This window comes from Oncorhynchus mykiss, chromosome 27 (genome assembly GCF_057628025.1).
Source record: "Oncorhynchus mykiss isolate SJ-2025 chromosome 27, ASM5762802v1, whole genome shotgun sequence".
In the NCBI taxonomy this organism is placed as follows: domain Eukaryota; kingdom Metazoa; phylum Chordata; class Actinopteri; order Salmoniformes; family Salmonidae; genus Oncorhynchus; species Oncorhynchus mykiss.
The window spans coordinates 38,882,437-38,909,492 of NC_143048.1; the positions used below are offsets into that span (position 1 = coordinate 38,882,437).

Below are 27,056 nucleotides of genomic sequence, written 5' to 3' on the forward strand. Positions count from 1 at the left end.
TTTGTGAAGAATCAACAACAAGTGGGACACAATCATGAAGTGGAACAACATTTATTGGATATTTCAAACTTTTTTAACAAATCAAAAACTGAAAAATTGGGAGTGCAAAATTATGGGGGACTTGATTACACACAGGTGGATTGTATTTATCATCATTAGTCATTTAGGTCAACATTGGATCATTCAGAGATCCTCACTGAACTTCTGGAGAGAGTTTGCTGCACTGAAAGTAAAGGGGCTGAATAATTTTGCACGCCCAATTTTTCAGTTTTTGATTTGTTAAAAAAGTTTGAAATATCCAATAAATGTCGTTCCACTTCATGATTGTGTCCCACTTGTTGTTGATTCTTCACAAAAAAATACAGTTTTATATCTTTATGTTTGAAGCCTGAAATGTGGCAAAAGGTCGCAAAGTTCAAGGGGGCCGAATACTTTCGCAAGGCACTGTATATACATGCTATAGTCCCATACATCTAATCAAATAGCTACCCAGACTATTTACATTGCCCCCTCTTATACTCCGCTGCTACTCTCTGTTGTTATCATCTATGCATAGCCACTTCAATAACTCTACCTACATGTACATATTACCTCAATTGCCTCGACTAAACGGTGCCCCCCCCCATACATTGACTCTGTACTGGTATCCCCTGCATCGTCTTGCTATTGTTATTTTACTGCAGCTCTTTAATTACTTGTTACTTTTATTTCTTATTCTTATATATTTTTTTAACTGCATTGTTGGTTAAGGGCTCGTAAGTAAGCATTTCACTGTAAGGTCTACTACACCTGTTGTATTCAGCATTTCACTGTAAGGTCTACTACACCTGTTGTATTCAGCATTTCACTGTAAGGTCTACTACACCTGTTGTATTCAGCATTTCACTGTAAGGTCTACTACACCTGTTGTATTCAGCATTTCACTGTAAGGTCTACATGTACCCGTTGTATTCAGCATTTCACTGTAAGGTCTACAGGTACCTGTTGTATCCAGCATTTCACTGTAAGGTCTACAGGTACCTGTTGTATCCAGCATTTCACTGTAAGGTCTACAGGTACCTGTTGTATCCAGCATTTCACTGTAAGGTCTACAGGTACCTGTTGTATCCAGCATTTCACTGTAAGGTCTACAGGTACCTGTTGTATTCAGCATTTCACTGTAAGGTCTACAGGTACCTGTTGTATCCAGCATTTCACTGTAAGGTCTACAGGTACCTGTTGTATCCAGCATTTCACTGTAAGGTCTACAGGTACCTGTTGTATTCGGCGCATGTGACTAATAACATTTAATTTGAATAGCAAGTTTATTACAGTGTCAACAGGCTCCTTAATTGGAGAGAAGGTAGGCAGAGGTAACTATGGACAAGCACGTGTATGTATAAAACAGTACAAATAATAAATGCATTTATACACAAGTAATGAATTAAAACGAATTTATAACCAAAATATAATGAAGTTCTCTCCATGTTATAAAAATAAGTTTAACTGTAAAAAATGATTTAGTGACACAGAAACGTATCCGTTGCAACAAGAGCGGCCTGTGTCTACAGTGCCCTCCATAATTATTGGGACATTGGAGCATTTAGAAATGAATGGTAAATAATGTAGTGTCATTTTAGAGTCACTTTTATTGTAAATAAGAATATAATATCTTTCTAAACACTTCTACATTAATCAGGTACGTTTTTGGTTCTGAACGAATACATTATTTACCATTAATTCATATTGGGCACAAAATGATCTGAAACACAACAAAAACAAACAGAAAATGCATCCAACAAGTTTGTAGAGTCACAAGCGTGATGTAATCATTACGTACTAGGTATATGGGACCAAATACTAAACGTTAGGACTAATTTAATCCACATTTAAGTGAATTTGTCCCAATAATTTTGGTTCTCTAAAATGGGGGAACTATGTACAAAAAGTGCTGTAATTTCTAAACGGTTCTCCCTGACATGGATTAAAATAACCTCAAATTAAAAGCTGTCAGTTTTCACTCCCAGTCATTGTATCATTTACAATTCAAAGTGCTGGAGAACAGAGCAATACAACAACTGCAACATTGCCAGTGTCCCAATACTTCTGGAGCTCACTGTATGTTGGGTCCTATCAGACATGTGCACACATATTAACCTTCATTGTATCACTTCATTAAGGACCTTAAGCTAAGGCAGAGGTTAAACATACACAAACGCACACACACTCAGGCACACACACACACACACACACACACACACACACCACATTCCCGGCAGATTTGGGAACAAAAACATCAGATGTCACACACATTTGACCAAAACAAGCCAGTGTTATTGAGCAATCCAATCGTCTGCAGCTGATACACAAAGGGACAGCACCAGATCTGTAAATCCAGGCCGATAGGTTTGGTTTGAGGAACTAGTCCTGTGATATTCTCTTGGAGACTTGTGTACTTACAAGTACTTTATTACAGTAGTATTCCCTTGGGGCGGCAGGTTAGTGGTTAGAGCGTTGGACTAGTAACCGGAAGGTTGCAAGTTCAAACCCCCGAGCTGACAAGGTCGCTCTGTCGTTCTGCCCCTGAACAGGCAGTTCCTAGGCCGTGATTGAAAATAAGAATTTGTTCTTAACTGACTTGCCTAGTTAAATAAAGGTTAAATAAATAAAAATATCCACTAATGTATGAGGTATTTATTACAGTAGTATTCCCTTATCCACTAATGTACGAGGTATTTATTACAGTAGTGTTTTGAAGTTCTCTCGCCAGGGTGTTCCTGAAAGGATTATCTGGATAGTCAGTGCTGTGATTTTACAAAGTTCAAAATAAATTGATCTGAAAACCTATTCTAAACATTTTGGTAGCAGTATTTTGACTAAATACAAACAGTCATGTAGTCTGTTTTTGACAGTTTGTGTGTGTTGTCTGAGGGCAAAGTTTGAATTGGGACCCAGAAGTTAGATGTTTGTACCGTTGGGTGTGAGTTTTTACAATTGTGTATGAAGATTTGAGAAAATGGTGAGTTGTTCCAGGAATTGTGTCTAAGCAATTGAGAAACTGTAAAAGGTATAATCCACCCCGAGAAATGAAACAGGTCAATTTCGTGAAAGCCTATGTTCCATCAGTGGATAAAAACATTTTTCCCTCATGATTTAAATTTTAAGTGGTGCGTCTGCGAAAGCAGGAAATAATGTAGGAACGTGTCATAGCTACATGGTTCTCACCACTGCATATAGTGTGTTTTCTCCTTCAAGTACCATAATGCAATGTGTGTCTGTGGGAAACGTGGGAAAAAGGCATCGTCCTCTGCTCTAGCTTGGTGAGAGAGCCTCCTAAATTGATCATGTAGTTTGTTTAGGTGATTTTTAAAGCTAGCTAGCTATTTTGCATGCTGATATTGACTTGGCTATTGTGTGTAGTTACGTTCTCCTGATAGCCAGCCCAGAAAGAGAGCATCGCATTGTGCATTTTGTAGCGTAAGTTGGCTTGATCTGCAACAGATTTCCACAACGATTTTCAAACGTTGCTACCAACCTTGTCATAATGACAAAATGAAATGTGTTCACAAATATTGTTTTAACATATTTGTGTTATCTAAATACACCTCTGCTGTCTTCAACCAAGATCTCAGCGGTCACCGCCTCATTGCCTGCATCCGTAATGGGTCTGTGGTCAAACGACCTCCACTCATCACTGTCAAACGCTCCCTGAAACATTTCAGTGAGCAGGCCTTTCTAATCGACCTGGCCCGGGTATCCTGGAAGGATATTGATCTCATCCCGTCAGTAGAGGATGCCTGGTTATTTTTTTTTTTAAATGCCTTCCTCACCATATTAAATAAGCATGCCACATTCAAGAAATGTAGAACCAGGAACAGATATAGCCCTTGGTTCTCTCCAGACCTGACTGCCCTTAACCATCACAAAAACATCCTATGGCGTTCTGCATTCGCATCAAACAGCCCCCGTGATATGCAATTTTTCAGGGAAGCAAGAAACCAATATACACAGGCAGTTAGAAAAGCCAAGGCTAGCTTTTTCAAGCAGAAATTTGCTTCCTGCAACACACACTCAAAAACGTTCTGGGACACTAAAGTCCATGGAGAATAAGAGCACCTCCTCCCAGCTGCCCACTGCACTGAGGATAGGAAACACTGTCACCACCGATAAATCCACTATAATTGAAAATTTCAATAAGCATTTTTCTACGGCTGGCCAAGCTTTCCACCTGGCTACTCCTACCCCGGTCAACAGCACTGCACCCCCCACAGCAACTTGCCCAAGCCTTCCCCATTTCTCCTTCTCCTGCCGAAATTGTTGCAACCCCTATTACTAGCCTGTTCAACCTCTCTTTCGTGTCGTCTGAGATTCCCAAAGATTGGAATGCAGCTGCGGTCATCCCCCTCTTCAAAGGGGGGGACTCTCTTGACCCAAACTGCTACAGACCTATATCTATCCTACCCTGCCTTTCTAAGGTCTTCGAAAGCCAAGTCAACAAACAGATTAACAAACATTTTGAATCCCACCATACCTTCTCCACTATGCAATCTGGTTTCAGAGCTGGTCATGGCTGCACCTCAGCCACGCTAAAGGTCCTAAACGATATCTTAACCGCCATCAATAAGAAACAATACTGTGCAGCCGTATTCATTGACCTGGCCAAGGCTTTCGACTCTGTCAATCACCACATCCTCATCGGCAGACTCGATAGCCTTGGTTTCTCAAATGATTGCCTCGCCTGGTTCACCAACTACTTCTCTGATAGAGTTCAGTGTGTCAAATCGGAGGGTCTGTTGTCCGGGCCCCTGGCAGTCTCTATGGGGGTGCCACAGGGTTCAATTATTGGACTGACTCTCTTCTCTGTATACATCAATGATGTTGCTCTTTCTGCTGGTGAGACTCTGATCGACTTCTATGCAGACGACACCCTTCTGTATACTTCCGGCCCTTCTTTGGACACTGTAATAACAACCCTCCAGACAAGCTTCAATGCCATACAGCTCTCCTTCCGTGGTCTCCAATTGCTCTTAAATACAAGTAAAACTAAATGCATGCTCTTCAACCAATCGCTGCCTGCACCTGCCCGCCCGTCCAACATCACTACTCTGGACGGTTCTGACTTAGAATATGTGGACAACTACAAATACCTAGGTGTCTGGTTAGACTGTAAACTCCCCTTCCAGACTCACATCAAACATCTCCAATCCAAAGTTAAATCTAGAATTGGCTTCCTATGTTGCAACAAATCATCCTTCACTCATGCTGCCAAACATACCCTTGTAAAACTGACCATCCTACCAATCCTCGACTTTGGCGATGTCATTTACAAAATAGCCTCCAATACCCTACTCAATAAATTGGATGCAGTCTATCACAGTGCCATCCGTTTTGTCTCCAAAGCCCCATATACTACCCACCACTGCGACCTGTATGCTCTCGTTGGCTGGCCCTCGCTTCATACTCGTCGCCAAACCCACTGGCTCCAGGTCATCTACAAGACCCTGCTAGGTAAAGTCCCCCCTTATCTCAGCTCGCTGGTCACCATAGCAGCACCCATCTGTAGCACCGCTCCAGCTGGTATATCTCTCTGGTCACCCCCAAAACCAATTCTTCCTTTGGCCGCCTATCCTTACAGTTCTCTGGAAACACTTATCTCCCTCACTAGCTTTAAGCACCAACTGTCAGAGCAGCTCACAGATTACTGCACCTGTACATAGCCCATCTATAACTTACTACCTTTTCCTCCCTTATCTCACCTCATTTGCTCACATTGTATATAGACTTTTATTTATACTGTATTATTGACTGTATGTTTGTTTAACTCCGTGTGTAACTCTGTGTTGTCGTTTGTGTCGAACTGCTTTGCTTTATCCTGGTCAGGTCACTATTGTAAATGAGAACTTGTTCTCAACTGGCCTACCTGGTTAAATAAAGGTGTTCTCAACTGGCCTACCTGGTTAAATAAAGGTGTTCTCAGCTAGCTTACCTGGTTAAATAAAGGTGTTCTCAACTGGCCTACCTGGTTAAATAAAGGTGTTCTCAACTAGCCTACCTGGTTAAATAAAGGTTAAATAAAAAATAAATAAGCCCATGGGATTATGTAGGTAATACACGCCACCTAGTGGCTCATATAGAAAACAACTAGCAGTGTGCATGGACATACAGGATACATTACATAATACTATGGCAACCAAAAGCAGTGTTATGGCTGACTACTTCATGCATTTTAGTATACAGTCACAAGCAGACACACTAGCAAACACACTGACTTGTTGCCATGCTGGCAGAGCAGAAGTCAATGAGGGTTCTGGATCGGTTCTAGCTACCCAGAACCCATGTATCTAGGTGTAATACAACAGGGGACTATGGTTGTTTTACATACTCCTTGGTTCCTTTGTCTCAAAGCGAGTTAACCCTTGATTAAACATGGGATCTAAATAATCTAGGAGTTTTCACTTCCTCACACCTTGGTTCCCTGTCTCTGAGAGTTGTGATCTTGGTGATCAGTATTCTGGTGCTCCTGCGGAACCGTGGCTGTGTGAAGTAGAACAGTATAGGATCTAGAACACTGTTCATGCTGGCGAACGGCCTGGTGCACTTGTAGATCACTGAGAACAGGTTCCGTGTCGCACACGGAGCACCTGGTAAGGTTCGTACTAACAGGTACATGGTTTTAGTAAGGTGGAATGGCAGGAAGCTCACAGCGAACACCGTCACCACGATGACTATCATCTTCACCGCCTTGTCCCGTTTCTCCATTGAGGCTGCCATGGTAGCGCCCTGATAGGATGGCGGGCGGCAGAGGAGGCGACCCATGCGACAGTAGCATGCCACCACGCCCATAAAAGGCAACAGGAAGCCCAGGCAGGTCAGAGCCATCCCATAGGGGTAGTAGTCAGCCGAATGCTCCGGTCGACTCAGGTCGTAACAGACGGTGCGGTTGCGTTGTGTTCCTGTGGAGGCATAGTGGAACGTGGGGGCACAGAGGAGGGCGACCACCAGCCACACACCCCCACAGACCACCCGTGCCAGCCTGCGACCCCCCTGCTTGTGCCAGCCGGCCATAGGGTGGCAGATGCCCACGTAGCGCTGGAGGCTGATACAGGTCAGGAACAGGATACTGCCATGCAGGTTACTGTGGGAACAATAAATAACATTAATTATGTTTTCTCTCTACAATCCACTCAAATATCTGTCCACAGAAAGGTAACATTCAGTATATGACTGATTATTCCCTGTAGGACTGTAAGTATATGAGTTTGAGTATTTTAAGTCATCTATAGAACTATGATATGAATATGTTGGTTAATGAGTAGCTATGCTACCTGTAGAACTGAAAGCGGACCAGTTTGCAGGCCAGCTCTCCAAAGGGCCAGTAGTCATGACTGGCGTAGTTGTAGATGAGCAGAGGTAGTGACATCACATACAGGAAGTCAGCCGTGGCCAGATTGAGCATGTAGACGTTGCTCCGGGTCAGGTTGGGTCGTGACCTCCAGATCTTCAAGATGACCGCCCCATTCAAAGGCAGACCAATCAGGAAGACCACACTGTAGACGGCAGGAAGTAGGAAGCGTTTAAAATCCTCCTTATAGGTGCAGACTGGCCATGTGACATTGTTATCGCCCATGGCGATGAGGTATTCCTCCAAATGGGGTTCTGTGTAATGTCCAGAGGAGGAACCTTCTGCTGTGAACATTCCAATGAGGAAAGGTTCCGTAGAGAACACTTCTAGAGAGGATATCGACATGGCAACAGCTTCACATTCTGAAACAGAAGAGAGGCCAGGATGAATCACATCAAAGTTGATAACCATGTAGTGCTGAGTGATTAATTGAAATGTTGTACTCTTTTGGTTATTAAACAACTAATTGACTGACATCGGTTCAATTACTTGAATTCCATGTATTTTTTTGTTTTTGTGTGAGACCAACGCTCTAGAGAGAAATCAAATAATTCAAGAGAGAAATCAAGTCAAGAACTATGTGGGACGCTGGGCTAAAGGGAGTTGTAGTTTTCATTCTTGTTCAGTGCAGAAATGTGGTAAATAACTACAATGACCATAATCCATTGCACCTGTTCTTTCTGGGTCGGACAGAGATGGATACATTTTTACACTTGCTACACACAGACCCAGGGGCATTATACACCCTGGAAATCTGAGAGGGCACAAAGTACGTGAGAATGGCTGGGGGTGGGTGGCTAGGCTCCCTGTCCGTAAGTAGGAGAATTTCGCATTTTCAAACACCTGAAACACCCCTTTCCTGCAATCTAGAGCCATAATCATTACGCTTAGCTAATTCTATGTAATACATTTTATTTAAGCATACCTCTTGAGCAGTCTGTATCCTCCTGACTGGTGGTTATTTTGTTAAAGTAACATAATATGTGAGAATGCTGTTCATTGACTACAGCTCAGGGTTCAACACCATAGTTACCTCAAAGCTCATCACTAAGCTAAGGACCCAGGGACTAAACACCTCCCTCTGCAACTGGATCCTGGACTTCCTGACGGGCCGCCTCCAGGTGGTGAGGGTAGGCAGCAACACATCTGCCACGCTGATCCTCAACACAGGTGTCCCTCATCCCTCAGGGGTGTGTGCTTATTCCCCTCCTGTATTCCCTGTTCACACACGACTGCGTGGCCAAACACGACTACAACACCATCATTAAGTTTGCCGACAACACAAAGGTGTTAGGCCTGATCACCGACAATGATGAGACAGCCTATAGGAAGGAGGTCAGTGACCTGGCAGTGTGGTGCCAGACAACAACCTCTACCTCAACGTGAGCAAGACAAAGGAGCTGATTGTGGACTACAGGAAAAGGAGGGCTAAACACCCCCCCATTCACATTGAGGGGGTTGTAGTGGAGCGGGTTGAGAGCTTCAAGTTCCTTGGTGTCCACATCACCAACAAACTATCATGGTCCAACGCACCAAGACAGTCTTGAAGAGGGAACAACAATGCCTATTCCCCCTTAAGAGACAAAAAATGTCTACAGCTGCACCATCGAGAGCATCCTGACCAGTTTCATCACCACCTAGTATGGCAACTGCTCGGCACTCGACCGCAAGGTGCTACAGAGGGTAGTGCGTCCGGCCCAGTATAGCACTGGTGCCAAGCTTCCTGCCTTCCAAGACTTTGATACCAGGTGGTGTCAGAGGAAGGCCCTAAAAATTGTCATAGACTCCAGCCACCCACCCAGTCATAGACTGTTCTCTCTGCTACCGCACGGAAAGCAGTGCCAAGTCTAGGTCCAAAAGGCTTCTTAACAGCTTCTACCCCCAAGCCATAAGAGTGATGAACAGTTAATGAAATGTCTACCCGGACTATTTACATTGACCCCTTTTCTTATGCTGTTGTTACTCGCTGCTTATTATCTATGCAGAGTCACTTTACCCCTTTACCTACATGTACACATGACCTCAATTACCTCAACTAACCCGTACCCCCACACATTGACTCGGTACCCCCTGTATATAGCCTCGTTATTGTTATTTTATTGTGTTTTTTTTTTTTTCAATAATAAAAAAATGAGTATATATATTTAGGCTTTTCTTGCTATGCATTGTTGGTTAAGGGCTGGTAAGTAAGCATTTTTAATGTAAGATCTCGGCACGTGACAAATAAAAATTGATTTGTTAATATGCTTCTCTGCATCTCTGCTAAAATCGGGGTAAGATTGAAAGGATTGTGAGTCTTAATCAGTACATTTAGTAAATGTTTGAATATTAGTAAATGTTTGAATATTTTTTTAACTGAACAGACCTCAAAAAACACTAATAGCTCAGCACTACAACCCCACTCAGCACTACAACCCCACTCAGCACTACAACCCCACTCAGCACTACAACCCCACTCAGCACTACAACCCCACTCAGCACTACAACCCCGCTCAGCACTACAACCCCACTCAGCACTACAACCCCACTCAGCACTACAACCCCACTCAGCACTACAACCCCACTCAGCACTACAACCCCACTCAGCACTACAACCCCACTCAGCACTACAACCCCGCTCAGCACTACAACCCCGCTCAGCACTACAACCCCGCTCAGCACTATAACCCCACTCAGCACTACAACCCCACTCAGCACTACAACCCCACTCAGCACTACAACCCCACTCAGCACTACAACCCCACTCAGCACTACAACCCCACTCAGCACTACAACCCCACTCAGCACTACAGCCCCGCTCAGCACTACAACCCCACTCAGCACTACAACACTACAACCCCACTCAGCACTACAACCCCACTCAGCACTACAACCCCACTCAGCACTACAACCCCGCTCAGCACTACAACACCACTCAGCACTACAACACCACTCAGCACTACAACCCCACTCAGCACTACAACCCCACTCAGCACTACAACCCCACTCAGCACTACAACCCCACTCAGCACTACAACCCCGCTCAGCACTACAACCCCGCTCAGCACTACAACCCCGCTCAGCACTACAACCCCACTCAGCACTACAACCCCGCTCAGCACTACAACCCCGTTCAGCACTACAACCCCACTCAGCACTACAACCCCGCTCAGCACTACAACCCCGCTCAGCACTACAACCCCGCTCAGCACTACAACCAACGCTCAGCACTACAACCCCACTCAGCACTACAACACTACAACCCCACTCAGCACTACAACCCCGCTCAGCAATACAACACTACAACCCCACTCAGCACTACAACACTACAACCCCACTCAGCACTACAACCCCACTCAGCACTACAACCCCACTCAGCACTACAACCCCAATCAGCACTACAACCCCGCTCAGCACTACAACCCCCCTCAGCACTACAACCACGCTCAGCACTACAACCCCGCTCAGCACTACAACCCCACTCAGCACTACAACCCCACTCAGCACTACAACCCCACTCAGCACTACAACCCCACTCAGCACTACAACCCCGCTCAGCACTACAACCCCACTCAGCACTACAACACTACAACCCCACTCAGCACTACAACACTACAACCCCACTCAGCACTACAACCCCACTCAGCACTACAACCCCACTCAGCACTACAACCCCGCTCAGCACTACAACCCCGCTCAGCACTACAACCCCGCTCAGCACTACAACCCCGCTCAGCACTACAACCCCGCTCAGCACTACAACCCCACTCAGCACTACAACCCCACTCAGCACTACAACCCCACTCAGCACTACAACACTACAACCCACTCAGCACTACAACCCCACTCAGCACTACAACATTACAACCCCACTCAGCACTACAACACTACAACCCCACTCAGCACTACAACACTACAACCCCGATCAGCACTACAACCCCACTCAGCACTACAACACTACAACCCCGCTCAGCACTACAACCCAACTCAGCAATACAACCCCACTCAGCACTACAACCCCACTCAGCACTACAACACTACAACCCCGCTCAGCACTACAACCCCGCTCAGCACTACAACCCCGCTCAGCACTACAACCCCGCTCAGCACTACAACCCCGCTCAGCACTACAACCCCGCTCAGCACTACAACCCCGCTCAGCACTACAACCCCACTCAGCACTACAACCCCACTCAGCACTACAACCCCACTCAGCACTACAACCCCACTCAGCACTACAACCCCACTCAGCACTACAACCCCACTCAGCACTACAACCCCGCTCAGCACTACAACCCCACTCAGCACTACAACCCCACTCAGCACTACAACCCCACTCAGCACTACAACCCCACTCAGCACTACAACCCCGCTCAGCACTACAACCCCACTCAGCACTACAACCCCACTCAGCACTATTTCCCCCTCTTCTAACGACTGTCCTCTTCATCTCAGTCTACCAGTACTCTCCACCAGGTGAGGTAGGAGAATATGGTGTTTTTATTGTAACTATCTCTAAATTCTGTCTGTGTGCTATGGGACCATCCATGCGTACAAAATGCATGCATGTCTGTGAGTCGCTTTGGATAAAGAGTCTGCTAAATTGTATGTATATATTAGTGTACTGGTCCAATCCTGAGGACCAAACGCAGCCAAAAGTACAGTATTTTAGCAGTGGGAATGCCTGTTTCTCTGTCAGCCCCCTACTACCCACTCAGCGGTTGGACGTCTGTGGTTCAAGCTGTTGTATCATCATCATCATCAATCTCTTATCCTCTTCATCATCATCAGTTTCTTATCCTAGCTCCTTCATCATCAATCTCTTATCCTCTTCATCAACATCAGTCTCTTATCCTAGCCCCTTCATCATCAACATCAGTCTCTTATCCTCTTCATCATCAACATCAGTCTCTTATCCTAGCCCCTTCATCATCAACATCAGTCTCTTATCCTAGTCCCTTCATCATCAACATCAGTCTCTTATCCTCTTCATCATCAACATCAGTCTCTTATCCTAGCCCCTTCATCAACAGTCTCTTATCCTAGCCCCTTCATCATCAACATCAATCTCTTATCCTAGCCCCTTCATCATCAACATCAGTCTCTTATCCTAGCCCCTTCATCATCAACATCAGTCTCTTATCCTCTTCATCATCAACATCAGTCTCTTATCCTAGCCCCTTCATCAACATCAGTCTCTTATCCTATCCCCTTCATCATCAACATCAATCTCTTATCCTAGCCCCTTCATCAACAGTCTCTTATCCTAGCCCCTTCATCATCAACATCAGTCTCTTATCCTCTTCATCATCAACATCAGTTTCTTATCCTAGCCCCTTCATCATCAATCTCTTATCCTAGCCCCTTCATCATCAGTCTCTTATCCTAGCCCCTTCATCATCAACATCAGTCTCTTATCCTCTTCATCATCATCACCAGTCTCTTATCCTAGCCCCTTCATCATCATCAGTCTCTTATCCTAGCCCCTTCATCATCAACATCAGTCTCTTATCCTAGCCCCTTCATCAATCTCTTATCCTAGCCCCTTAATCATCAATCTCTTATCCTAGCCCCTTAATCATCAATCTCTTATCCTAGCCCCTTCATAATCATCAATCTCTTATCCTAGCCCCTTCATAATCATCAATCTCTTATCCTAGCCCCTTCATAATCATCAATCTCTTATCCTAGCCCCTTCATCATCAACATCAGTTTCTTATCCTAGCTCCTTCATCATCAATCTCTTATCCTAGCCCCTTCATAATCATCAATCTCTTATCCTAGCCCCTTCATCAATCTCTTATCCTAGCCCCTTAATCACCAATCTCTTATCCTAGCCCCTTCATCATCAATCTCTTATCCTAGCCCCTTCATCATCAATCTCTTATCCTAGCCCCTTCATCATCAATCTCTTATCCTAGCCCCTTCATCATCAATCTCTTATCCTAGCCCCTTAATTATCAATCTCTTATCCTAGCCCCTTCATCATCAATCTCTTATCTTAGCCCCTTCATCAATCTCTTATCTTAGCCCCTAAATCATCAATCTCTTATCCTAGCCCCTTAATCATCAGTCTCTTATCCTAGCCCCTTCATCATCAATCTCTTATCTTAGCCCCTTCATCAATCTCTTATCCTAGCCCCTTCATCATCAATCTCTTATCCTAGCCCCTTAATCATCAACGTCATGATCATAATTATCCGTCACGTCTCGCCGTCCAAACCACACGTCGGAGAGTATTAGATCGCTAGAGCTGACTTCCAAAGCTGACTTCCATCTCTAACACACACATAGCGCTCTATTGTCTGAACAGTGACGCATGGTTTCACAACACTTCATACCAGGAATGAACAAGTGAAGGGGAAGGAAAGGGAGTGCCAATATGCCATATCACTGTGTGTTTGTGTGTGTAAGATGGCTGAAGTACCCGTTTCCTGGCAGCTGATTAACCTCCACCCCCCCCTTTCTCTTCCTCCATCTCTCTCTACCCCATCTCTCTCTTCCCCCATCTACCTTCTCCCCCCTCTCTCTTTCTCTCCTCACCATTCTCTCTCCCTCACACTCTGTGAATGTGTGTGTCATCACCAGCACCCTAAAGGGCTGCCATGGCCTTTAGGTGAAGTGTTTACACAAAGCCTCTAATTTTAATGGAAACATCCCTAGTGTGAGCATTTGTAATAAAAAGCTCCATAATTTTCCAGCTAATGTGTGTGCGTTTCAGTAACTTCTCCGTCCAGCTCTCATGTACCCCACCAGACGTGCCACCAGCGGTCTTTTCACAGTCCCCAGGTCCAGAGCAAATTCAAGAAAACCTACAGCATTATACAGAGCCGTGCCTGGAGCTCGTTTCCATATTATATAGTGCAAGTGAACAGAAAACCTGGTTTCAAAAGACAAATAAAGCAACACCTCACGGCACAACGCCTTTCCCCCATGTGACCTACTTGTTGTGTGTATGAACTGACATGTGATCTACTAGTTGTGTGTCTGTACTGACACGTGATCTACTAGTTGTGTGTATGGACTGACATGTGACCTACTTGTTGTGTGTATTTAATGAAATGTGACCTACTTGTTGTGTGTATGGACTGACATGTGACCTACTTGTTGTGTGTATGGACTGACATGTGACCTACTTGTTGTGTGTATGGACTGACATGTGACCTACTTGTTGTGTGTATGAACTGACATGTGACCTACTTGTTGTGTGTATGGACTGACATGTGACCTACTTGTTGTGTGTATGAACTGACATGTGACCTACTTGTTGTGTGTATGGACTGACATGTGACCTACTTGTTGTGTGTATGGACTGACATGTGACCTACTTGTTGTGTGTATGAACTGACATGTGACCTACTTGTTGTGTGTATGGACTGACATGTGACCTACTTGTTGTGTGTATGGACTGACTGTTAAGGGAATTTTTTATCAATGATGACTAATTATGTATACATTTCAATCAGGACTGACTAATCCGAATACTATTATGTTACTGTACATGTATGAATTTTCTCTCTTGATCCCAGTATTTAATATAATGTAGTGAATGTAGTCAAGAGTTTAGAACAATGACGGTCTGTTCCTTGGTACAAATTAATGAACTATCTCCAGACTGTCTAGAATGCTTATCTACACTGACTGACCTTGGCTCTAGGCGAGGAGGGAAGGCTTGAGAACTATAGGGCCTTTCTACCAGTGTCAAGAAGAGACGGAACATTTAGAAAATGCTGACGTCATTTTCAGTTTATAACCTGTGGTAAAATGTGTATGAACTCAGTACTCTCTTGATTAAAGGCTGTTACTTGACTTTTAAGACCGGGGCTCTGTCCATTCCTATAAAATAAGGGTCTTACAAATCCTTATGAATTGACTGAGTGTTTAATTTAATTGGGTATTAAAACAGAGGAATTAAATTCCTTCAACACTGACATGTGACCTACTTGTTGTGTGTATGGACTGACATGTACGTGGAGCTGATAGATGCACACACACACTGTACATGTTAATGTAAAGTATTTTGCCTGTAATGTATTTCTCGTTATGTGTCAGACCCCTGTAAGACAAGCTGTCGCCAAGCTAATGGGGATCCTAATCAATCAAGGTTAAGCCTTAGCACCACATTTTTAAGGTAAGGGCAAAGTTCAGGTGTTAACCTCAAATTCTTAAGGTTAGTCATTAACTCTGAAAGGGTAAAGTAAGGAGCAATGTTTGGGACAAGCTTACATTTAAAAAAAATAAAATAAAAAAAAACACTTTCTATTGCTGGATTCAAAGTTGCAACCTTTGGAATCCAAGGCTTACGCCCTAGCAAAACCCAAACCTACTTGAAGGTAACAGCACACATTGTTGCCCCTAGTGGCCGGTTTTCACATCATCTACCGACATCCTCAGACATGGATGGACATCGAATACTGACTTGTACCCCAGTTGACCTGGCTGGAATTCTCAGCAATCAGAGACAGGTGCAAACTCACATACAGTAGTAGCTGACACACACACACACACAGCTGGGCAATGAGGGAGAGTTCTTCACATCACATGTGTGTGTGTGTGTGCGCATGCCAAGATTACATGCTATCGCACAGGCAGTGTAACACACCTATTTATAAACCACATGATCACATGACCTGAACCAGACACATCAGATAGAGCAGGCTAATGATATCATGTTGAACTTTCTCATGCACAGTGATTATACACACACACACACACACACACACACATCCCTTCCTTCCAGTCAAGTTTCATTACCTCCCCTCAACCACGGTCATTAGATTGTAGGAGAGAAAGCAGAGCCTGTTGAATTGAATGACACACACACGCACACGCGCACACACGCACACACGCACGCACGCACACACGCACGCACGCACACACGCACGCACGCACACACGCACACACTTGACATTTAAAGCCAAGGCCATATCTCAATTCAATTAATTGAAATCATCAAATCACTCTGGAGACAGACATTGCAGCATTAGAAACAGACCCCATCAATCAATCTCAAGACAGTCAAGGTATAACTCTAAAATATACATGTGACATATGGGAAAAGTGGAAGATGCCAGGGTTTATTTTTAACCCAAATCTGACCCTCACCTAACCCAGCGGGGACACCATCGCTTCAAGATAACATGTCGCTTCCAGACTTCTGTATGCTACAGTGGGTCAATATCACAACAACAAACATTATCCACCATTACAGATCAGTCTTCAGAGCTGGCTTCTCCCCCTAGGGTGACACAGTTAGGGAACAGTTAGGAGAACGTGGAGTAACTGGAAAGAGGCTAAATGCAGATTTGATGCAGACGGAGGCAGTACTTTGCCTGAGTGTCCTGGGACACAGGTCTGCTCTGCTAAGTGCAACATCAAGCTATAATGACTATCTGATGTTATGACGAGTAGACCAGCTTATTCAGCATGTAGCTCAATATCAATTCTTCAAACAACTTATTTTTGTCTCCGAAACCTTCAGTCATACAGCTACGGATTTTCAGTTACACCCAAAAGAAGATCCTACAGTGGCATTTTGGCACTTAAAAAAGACCCACTCTAGTGCTTTGTTAAAGGGTTTGTATAGATACCTCTGTCACCGAGAAAGAAGTTGTCATGGTTTTGCAAGGCGAGGAGGAAGAAAATGTGCAGTTGTTGAAATGGCTGTTGGTAAACTACAGAGACAAGCAGGACAGTTCACAGCTGTTGAAAGGGACGTCGGGTAAACTACAGAGACAAGCAGGACAGTTCACAGCTGTTGAAAGAGACATCAGTAAACTACAGAGACAAGCAGGACAGTTCACAGCTGTTGAAATGGCTGTCGGTAAACTACAGAGACAAGCAGGACAGTTCACAGCTGTTGAAAGGGCTGTCGGTAAACTACAGAGACATGCAGGACAGTTCACAGCTGTTGAAATGGCTGTCGGTAAACTACAGAGACAAGCAGGACAGTTCACAGCTGTTGAAATGGCTGTCGGTAAACTACAGAGACAAGCAGGACAGTTCACAGCTGTTGAAAGGGACGTCAGTAAACTACAGAGACAAGCAGGACAGTTCACAGCTGTTGAAAGGGACGTCAGTAAACTACAGAGACAAGCAGGACAGTTCACAGCTGTTGAAAGGGACGTCAGTAAACTACAGAGACAAGCAGGACAGTTCACAGCTGTTGAAATGGCTGTCGGTAAACTACAGAGACAAGCAGGACAGTTCACAGCTGTTGAAATGGCTGTCGGTAAACTACAGAGACAAGCAGGACAGTTCACAGCTGTTGAAAGGGACGTCAGTAAACTACAGAGACAAGCAGGACAGTTCAAAGCTGTTGAAAGGGACGTCAGTAAACTACAGAGACAAGCAGGACAGTTCACAGCTGTTGAAATAGCTGTCGGTAAACTACAGAGACAAGCAGGACAGTTCACAGCTGTTGAAAGGGACGTCAGTAAACTACAGAGACAAGCAGGACAGTTCACAGCTGTTGAAAGGGACGTCAGTAAACTACAGAGACAAGCAGGACAGTTCACAGATGTTGAAATGGCTGTCGGTAAACTACAGAGACAAGCAGGACAGTTCACAGCTGTTGAAAGGGACGTCGGGTAAACTACAGAGACAAGCAGGACAGTTCACAGCTGTTGAAAGAGACATCAGTAAACTACAGAGACAAGCAGGACAGTTCACAGCTGTTGAAATGGCTGTCGGTAAACTACAGAGACAAGCAGGACAGTTCACAGCTGTTGAAAGGGCTGTCGGTAAACTACAGAGACATGCAGGACAGTTCACAGCTGTTGAAAGGGACGTCAGTAAACTACAGAGACAAGCAGGACAGTTCACAGCTGTTGAAAGGGACGTCAGTAAACTACAGAGACAAGCAGGACAGTTCACAGCTGTTGAAAGGGACGTCAGTAAACTACAGAGACAAGCAGGACAGTTCACAGATGTTGAAATGGCTGTCGGTAAACTACAGAGACAAGCAGGACAGTTCACAGCTGTTGAAATGGCTGTCGGTAAACTACAGAGACAAGCAGGACAGTTCACAGCTGTTGAAATGGCTGTCGGTAAACTACAGAGACAAGCAGGACAGTTCACAGCTGTTGAAAGGGACGTCAGTAAACTACAGAGACAAGGAGGACAGTTCAAAGCTGTTGAAAGGGACGTCAGTAAACTACAGAGACAAGCAGGACAGTTCACAGCTGTTGAAATAGCTGTCGGTAAACTACAGAGACAAGCAGGACAGTTCACAGCTGTTGAAAGGGACGTCAGTAAACTACAGAGACAAGCAGGACAGTTCACAGCTGTTGAAAGGGATGTCAGTAAACTACAGAGACAAGCAGGACAGTTCACAGATGTTGAAATGGCTGTCGGTAAACTACAGAGACAAGCAGGACAGTTCACAGCTGTTGAAATGGCTGTCGGTAAACTACAGAGACAAGCAGGACAGTTCACAGCTGTTGAAATGGCTGTCGGTAAACTACAGAGACAAGCAGGACAGTTCACAGCTGTTGAAATGGCTGTCGGTAAACTACAGAGACAAGCAGGACAGTTCACAGCTGTTGAAATGGCTGTCGGTAAACTACAGAGACAAGCAGGACAGTTCACAGCTGTTGAAAGGGACGTCAGTAAACTACAGAGACAAGCAGGACAGTTCACAGCTGTTGAAAGGGACGTCAGTAAACTACAGAGACAAGCAGGACAGTTCACAGCTGTTGAAAGGGACGTCAGTAAACTACAGAGACAAGCAGGACAGTTCACAGATGTTGAAATGGCTGTCGGTAAACTACAGAGACAAGCAGGACAGTTCACAGCTGTTGAAATGGCTGTCGGTAAACTACAGAGACAAGCAGGACAGTTCACAGCTGTTGAAAGGGACGTCAGTAAACTACAGAGACAAGCAGGACAGTTCACAGCTGTTGAAAGGGACGTCAGTAAACTACAGAGACAAGCAGGACAGTTCACAGCTGTTGAAATAGCTGTCGGTAAACTACAGAGACAAGCAGGACAGTTCACAGCTGTTGAAAGGGACGTCAGTAAACTACAGAGACAAGCAGGACAGTTCACAGCTGTTGAAAGGGTCGTCGGGAAACTACAGAGACATGCAGGACAGTTCACCCTGGACACTAAGAGACCATGTTAATTAATTGTATTTATATTCATCACCAGGTCTCAAAGCATTTCATCTGTAGGTGACGAACTCTCCAGATCCACCATCTGTAGCAATGGCACCAACCTGTATAGTCTGTCCATCCCTGACTTAACGTTAACCCTATCAGACCAGGAGAGGAGACAGTTAACATAGAATACACAATCTCCCTCCATCCTCTATGTCAACTATATCGGTGCCAGTGGACCCAGAGAAAGCACCCACAGGACCCTGACTAATGTCTGGTGTGGTCCGACCCAACAGGACCTTTACTAGAAACATTGCTGTGATCCGACCCAAAAGGACCTTTACTGCTGTGGTCACTATACACCTGTTGTGCTTTCCATCACAAAAGATACACACACAGGTACACACTAACACACACAGGTACACGCTAACACACACAGGTACACGCTAACACACACAGGTACACGCTAACACACACAGGTACACGCTAACACACACAGGTACACACTAACACACACAGGTACACGCTAACACACACAGGTACACGCTAACACACACAGGTACACGCTAACACACACAGGTACACGCTAACACACACAGGTACACGCTAACACACACAGGTACACGCTAACACACACAGGTACACGCTAACACACACAGGTACACTATTTTGCTGCAGTGAGGTGTGAAGTGATGTTATAGAGAACACTGTAATAACAACAGCAGCAACTGTATATCATTCATCAGCCATGTGTTTTATTCATAATTAAGTGTTTCTCCTAGGATTTATTTCAGCAGCGGTGGCAGAGTTAGCAGGGATCCACGACAAATGTCACTTCTAAATGCATATAGGGGAAATGGGAAACACTGAGTAGCCTAAACATGTCTCAGACAGAAGTTAGAGCTAGGGTGCTGGGGAGGACAGGCTCTCGGTAATGGCTGGAGGGAATTAGTGGATTGGTATCAAATACATGTGTTTGATGCCATTGCATTCGCGCCATTCGAGCCGTCCTCCACTCAGCAGCCTCCACTGAGCTAGAGGTATGGAGAACTGTAAAACTGACTGTTAAAACTGTGTTTATCTTGAGTGGGTTCTATACTCCATATGCAGGACATAGTCCTTACGGTTCCTAATTAAATAGTATTGAATCTCAGAGAAAAGATCAGCTCTTGGGTTGGCTTCATCAATGTGCTGCTCTAAAGTGCACCACCAAAACAGTATTTACTGGTTATCAGAATTACAACAATAGGAGTACAAATTCCCCACCATTCATCATGATACACTGAAGGTTAGGAATGATAGGCTACTTCATGTTGTTGACAGGTTTAGACAGGTTAAAATAGCTGTGGTTTAAAGGAGGAATCAAACAGAAACATCGGACACAGGTATGACAGTTGACCTAAGCTGACGAGGCAGCTATAAATTATATTCTTCAAGAATCAATGGGTATATATCTTTAATTTAAAAGTAAAAAAATAATAATAATCTACTACCTACCCATCGTAGAATTCCCCTTTACGGTATTTAACTAATACTATGCACCCTGCGCATTTAATTCGGAGGGCCATTGCCAAAATGATTATATATTCCATGGAAACATGTTCCAGACTACTATGGTATAATGACTATACACTGTGCCAATGAGGTTGTTTCGAGTCGTCTGCATATAAAGTACAATTATAACACCGTTTTTTTTTTACCTCTGTGGCTGCGACAAAATACTGACTTTCTCTGCTCCTGTAAACAAGTGGGAGATCCAAACCTGCCTCGTGTTTTACCAGGCAGTCGCCTAGTAAGTAGCCCAAACAAATGAGTACTTTAGTGAGAAAAATCAGTAAACCAATCAATGGAGATCCTTCATAAAGTCCAACTGATTTGGATATGTTTTTTGGAGCACCAGAGCGCATGATATCAAAGATATTGGGCGGATTCGATTATGCTGAGCCGCGGGGCAGCGGTTTATGGCCGGTGACGTGAACTGGCAAAAGGGAGGAGCGCCCACCTCAAATCGAACAGCCTAATCTGCGCTGCTTGGTCATGTTGTCAACAAGGCAGGCAGCATGGTGCATTTTCCAGAAATATATAACATTTCTTTTCCATAAAATATATGTTTTAATTTTCAAACGAGTTTTTATTGGAAAGGCAGATAAAGCGTTTTTTTTTCATATATATATTTTTTAATCAAAAGCAATCATTACTCCACGTGCTAATTAGGTTGACTGGTGAGCTTAATGTGGTCATTACAAAGTGGTTTCAGACTCCTGCAATAAGAGCTTTGACGCTAATATGTGTATAAACTCTATAGTTGTGTTCTGTTAGTGTCACTGGGTAGAGACTGATACCCCATTCCATGGGTGAACACTAGAGGAGCGCAGGTCAGCTGTTTGTTCACCTGCATCTGCCCGCAATTGCTAATCGATTGTGATAAAGTGAAAATCTGAGGCCCACCCAGACCTAACCTGCATATTAACATGTGCTATAGGCTACAGTCAAAGACTGCAGGAATTAGTTATGTTTCTGCTTATAATTTTTGACATTTTGGTAGGCTATTTGTTAGTCAATTTATCTATAATTAGATACCTGCAGCTTCTCTTCTGTCATTATATGTTGACGTAGCAGACTAAATAAACCCTTGCTCAACAAAATAATGTAATAGATCGATGGAATGAATGCTTCAATCTAGTTGACATCAAATTGTATTTCAAGGCCTACCTTCAAACTCAGTGCCTCTTTGCTTGACATCATTGGAAAATCAAAAGAAATCAGACAAGACCTCAGAAAAAAAATTGTAGACCTCCACAAGTCTGGTTCATCCTTGGGAGCAATTTCCAAACGCCTGAAGGTACCACGTTCATCTGTACAAAAGCATAAATACCATGGGACCACGCAGCCGTCATACCGCTCAGGAAGGAGACGCTTTCTGTCTCCTAGAGATTAATGTACTTTGGTGCAAAAAGTGCAAATCAATCCCAGAACAACAGCAAAGGACCTTGTGAAGATGCTGGTGGAAACCGGTACAAAAGTATCTATATCCACCGTCAAACGAGTCCTATATCGACATAACCTGAAAGGCTGCTCAGCAAGGAAGAAGCCACTGCTCCAAAACCGCCATAAAAAAGCCAGACTACGGTTTGCGACTGCACATGGGGACAAAGATCGTATTTTTTGAGAAATTTCCTGTGGTCTGATGAAGCAAAAATAGAACGGTTTGGCCATAATGACCATCGTTATGTTTGGAAGAAAAAGGGGGATGCTTGCAAGCCGAAGAACACCATCCCAACCGTGAAGCATGGGGGTGACAGCATCATGTTGTGGGAGTGCTTTGCTGCAGGAGAGACTGGTGCACTTCACAAAATAGATGGCATCATGAGAAAGGAAAATGATGTGGATATATTGAAGCAACATCTCAAGACATCAGTCAGGAAGGTAAAGCTTGGTCACAAATTTGTCTTCCAAATGGACAATGACCCCAAGCATACTTCCAAGGTTGTGGCAAAATGGCTTAAGGACAACAAAGTCAAGGTATTGGAGTGGCCATCACAAAGCCCTGACCTCAATCCTATAGAAAATTTGTGGGAAGAACTGAAAAAGCGTGTGCGAGCAAGGAGGCCCACAAACCTGACTCAGCTACACCAGCTCTGTCAGGAGGAATGGGCCAAGATTCATCCAATTTATTGTGGGAAGCTGGTGGAAGGCTACCCGAAAAGTTTGACTCAAGTTAAACAATTTAAAGGCAATGCTACCAAATGCTAATTGAGTGTATGTAAACTTCTGACCCACTGGGAATGTGATGAAAGAAATAAAAGGTCAAATAAATCATTCTGTTTACATGCCATTTCAAATAAAGTGGTGAACCTAACTGACCTAAGACATGTTATTTTTACTAGGATTAAATGTCAGGAATTGTGAAAAACTGAGTTTACATGTATTTGGCTACGGTGTATGTAAACTTCAGATTTCAGCTGTATGTACGCACAGTCACTGTGGGGATGATGAAGCCAGTGACTGATGTGCCATACTCCTCACTGCCATTGGAAGAATCCCTGAACATATTCCAGTCTGTGCTAGCAAAACAGTCCTGTAGTTTAGCATCTGCTTCATCTGACTCACTTTTTTATTGACCTGGTGCTTCCTGCTTCAAAGTGTTTTCTGTCATCTTCTTTCACGACGTTTAGGGACTGGGGAGAAAATGCAATTACTGTTTATTGTCGAATAATTCATTATTGTATTTTTTTTGTAAGTGATATACAAACATTCCGACCTTGTTAAGCTAAATCTAGTCCAAATATGAATTTATTCCACTATTTGTATCTGTTAGGATCAGTTTCAATGCATAACTTTTATTTTAAAGGCCAACAGCAAATTCCACTTATTGTGTCTAATCATTATTGTGGCTAGCTTCACACAGTTGTCCTCTGCTTGTATCAAATTCTCCCGGTGAACGGGTATGTTTTACATACACGCGCCATTGTTCTCGCCGAATTAGAGACAAGAGGGTTCGCGCGTAAAGACGGTTCGCGCGTAAAGAGGGGGAGGGCCGCTTTTTGGGCCTCACCTGTGACACAGTAAAATATCATAAATGTATTTTACAACATTAATGCTGTAGATTGCACTGCAGCCTTTCTGCTGCCAGTACAATGCAGTACATTTACAGTACAGGATATGCTGGTCTACGATGATGGATATTCTTCATCCTGTTCTCTCCAGAGGGGAAAAAAAACATCTAAATAATGAAACAAGCCCCAGGCTCTGTCTCAACTAGTTTTGCCTGTTTATTGAATCAGTCAATTCTGCAGCCTGCCTGCTGTTCAGGATCTGGTGGCCTTGAAAACAATATGTCCTCAACTGAAATCTAGCTTAACCTATGTCCTCAATTAACACCATTCTGCGTCAAATTACATAATGTTTGAACAAAATGAACTTTTCATGTCTGATAAGTTAATGAAGGAATAATAAATAAATAAACAAACAAATGAATACATAAATATATACAGCATATTTTGTATTTAATGTTTTGCACCAAAAACGGGGTGGCAGGGTAGCCTAGTGGTTAGAGTGTTGGACTAGTAACCAAAAGGGTGCAAGTTCAAATCCAGAGCTGACAAGGTACAAATCTGTCATTCTGCCCCTGAACAGGCAGTTAACCCACTGTTGGCCGTCATTGAAAATAAGATTTTTTTCTTAATTAACTGACTTGCCAAGTAAAAAATAAAAACAATGGCATCATGTGAAGTCTGGCCATGAGTTATGGAGAAACACCTTGATGGTTAAAAATCAACTCTCTGAGATGGATTTATTTTATGCAAGAGCTGCCTTACATCAAGTGTGTGTGTGTGTGTGCTTGAGCAATAATTAGTCAGAATGAAAACAAGAAGTTCCAAGGACCTGCTGCCTGCTTTGTGTTACAGTGTAGGAATTGAGTATCTTAAATAATCCTACAAGACCCCCCTCGCACCCCCCCCCCACCCCCCACAAATAAATAAATCATAAGAATAAAAAGAAAACTTGTCCTTCAAGTAGAAAAATGTCCTTACTATGACTATCTTAAGGATCAGATCCTTTTTTTCAATTTTCGCTTAAAATTACACCCAAATCTAACTGCCTGTAGCTCCGGACGTGAAGCTAGGATGTGCATATTCTTGATACTATTAGAAAGGAAACACTTTGAAGTTTGTGGAAGTTGTAAATTAATGTAGGAGAATATAACACATTAGATCTGGTAAAAGATAATACAAAGAAAAAAAACATGAGTTTTCTATGATTTTCTTTGTTCCATCATCTTTGAAATGCAATGAGAAAGGCCAATATATTGCTAAGGAGTCTAGGCACAATTTAGATTTTGGCCACTAGATGGCAGAAGTGTATGTGCAAAGTTTTAGACTGATCCAATGAACCGTTGCATTACTGTTCAAAATTTGTATCAAGTCTGCCCAAATGTGCCAAATTGGTCAGTTGATACATTTTCAAGTACATAACTAGAGAGAACATACAACAATTATATGGTAATAAAAAAAATAAAGTTTACACACTCCCAGGACTGTCATCAAGTATGAATAATTAGCTTCCCTACAGAAAAGACACTAACCTTCACACATGTAGAAGAGGGGGGTTCAAAATGGGAGTTCAAACTGTAGAACCCAGTTCCTACATTTGAATATAAAAATTGATTTTATCAAACAAACTTATGCTACATTTTATCTCTGGGACCCTCAGGACAACAAATCAGAGCATGATTACTGAATGTAAGTACATGAATTACCTTCAGAGGTGAATATATCAAACCAGTTACCGTGATAAAAGTTCTTTATCGTTGTGCACTCTCCTCAAACTATAGCACTGTATTTTTTCACTGTAATAGCTACTGTAAATTGGATAGCAAGAATTTAAGCTTTCTGCCTGCCCATATAAGACCTGGGAAATGTTCTTGTTACTTACAACGTCATGCTAATCACATTAGCGCATGTTAGCTCAATTGTCCCGCGGGGGGTGGGGGGTGGGGGGTTTAAAATGAATGTACTAACTGTATGTACTAACTGTATGTCACTTTGGATAAGAGCGTCTGCCAAGTGGCTAAAATGTAAATGTAAAAAGTTACATTACAGATACCATAACCTTTAACACATTACCTGACCAAGACATAACTAGCCCTTATCCATGACATTACAACAGCTCATTGTCATGACAATTTATCATGGTGGAATGGGTGTTGTTGTGAAGTGCCATGGGATCCTTCAGAACCGGTATTACATAATGTATACCTGGTTAGTACTGTACATGCAGGTATTACCGTAACCATTTCTCTCGAACAGGGTGTGAGTGCTGGGATTTAGACCAGTTTTTCCACAGTAGCCATGTTCCAACTGACTTCTATCACCCTCAGGCCTGGAGCTTCTATCACCCTCAGGTCTGGAGCTTCTATCACCCTCAGGCCTGGAGCTTCATAACTACTGCATGTCAGCTATTTACCAGTGTGTGATCATTAATGAGACAGCTAGTCAAACAGGTATATGAGACAGCTAGTCAAACAGGTATGTGTAGGGGTGTGTGTAGTGGTATGTGTAGTGGTGTGTGTAGCGATGTGTTTTGTCAGGGATGCAGGGGAACACTGACTCTGAATGGTGTTATGATGACAGGGTGAAAGTACCTGGCAGGTATGTATCTATGCTATCACACACAATGTGACATCCTTCTGTTTTTTTAAACCTTTAACTACCCATGTACGTTATTGAGGACTAGCGACAGAAAGAACATTAGCATAAAATAACAACACTACAGGTTCATGGAGGATCCCACCCCCACCAGTGCAGTGAGTGATAACTATTTACACGAGGGTTGCCAGCTGTACTGCCCATTAGGGGAGGATGGAGACAGAGCAATCTTTATTACCATAGATATAGTTTGTGGTCATCACCATTAGACATGAATAATAACCTACAGAATCTCTATGGTCATTAGGATCTACCACCTAGGTCTGGATCTGATGGTCATTATGATCTACTAGCAGGTCTGGAAACTCAATGGTGATTATTATCTACTAGCTAGGTCTGAAAACTATGGTCCTTAGGATCTACTAGCTAGATCTGTAAACTCTATGGTGA

General features: G+C 43.5%; 1 protein-coding gene across 2 annotated transcripts; it reads right to left on the reverse strand.

Moving 5' to 3' along the window:
- Positions 1 to 1,293: 1,293 nt before the first annotated feature.
- On the reverse strand, positions 1,294 to 21,428 carry LOC110508019 (P2Y purinoceptor 3). 2 transcript variants are annotated; one of them, XM_021588458.3, is made up of 3 exons: positions 21,159 to 21,428; positions 7,305 to 7,743; positions 1,294 to 7,114 (listed from the first exon to the last, which is right to left on the reverse strand). In XM_021588458.3, exons 2-3 carry the CDS (start codon positions 7,724 to 7,726, stop codon positions 6,400 to 6,402), a joined length of 1,137 nt encoding a protein of 378 aa, XP_021444133.1. In that variant the 5' UTR covers positions 7,727 to 7,743; positions 21,159 to 21,428; the 3' UTR covers positions 1,294 to 6,399. The 2 variants fall into 2 exon arrangements, with proteins under 2 accessions (XP_021444133.1, XP_090080115.1); XM_090223989.1 differs by lacking the exon at positions 21,159 to 21,428 and having other exon boundaries at positions 7,305 to 7,909.
- Between the last annotated feature and the right edge of the window lie 5,628 nt (positions 21,429 to 27,056).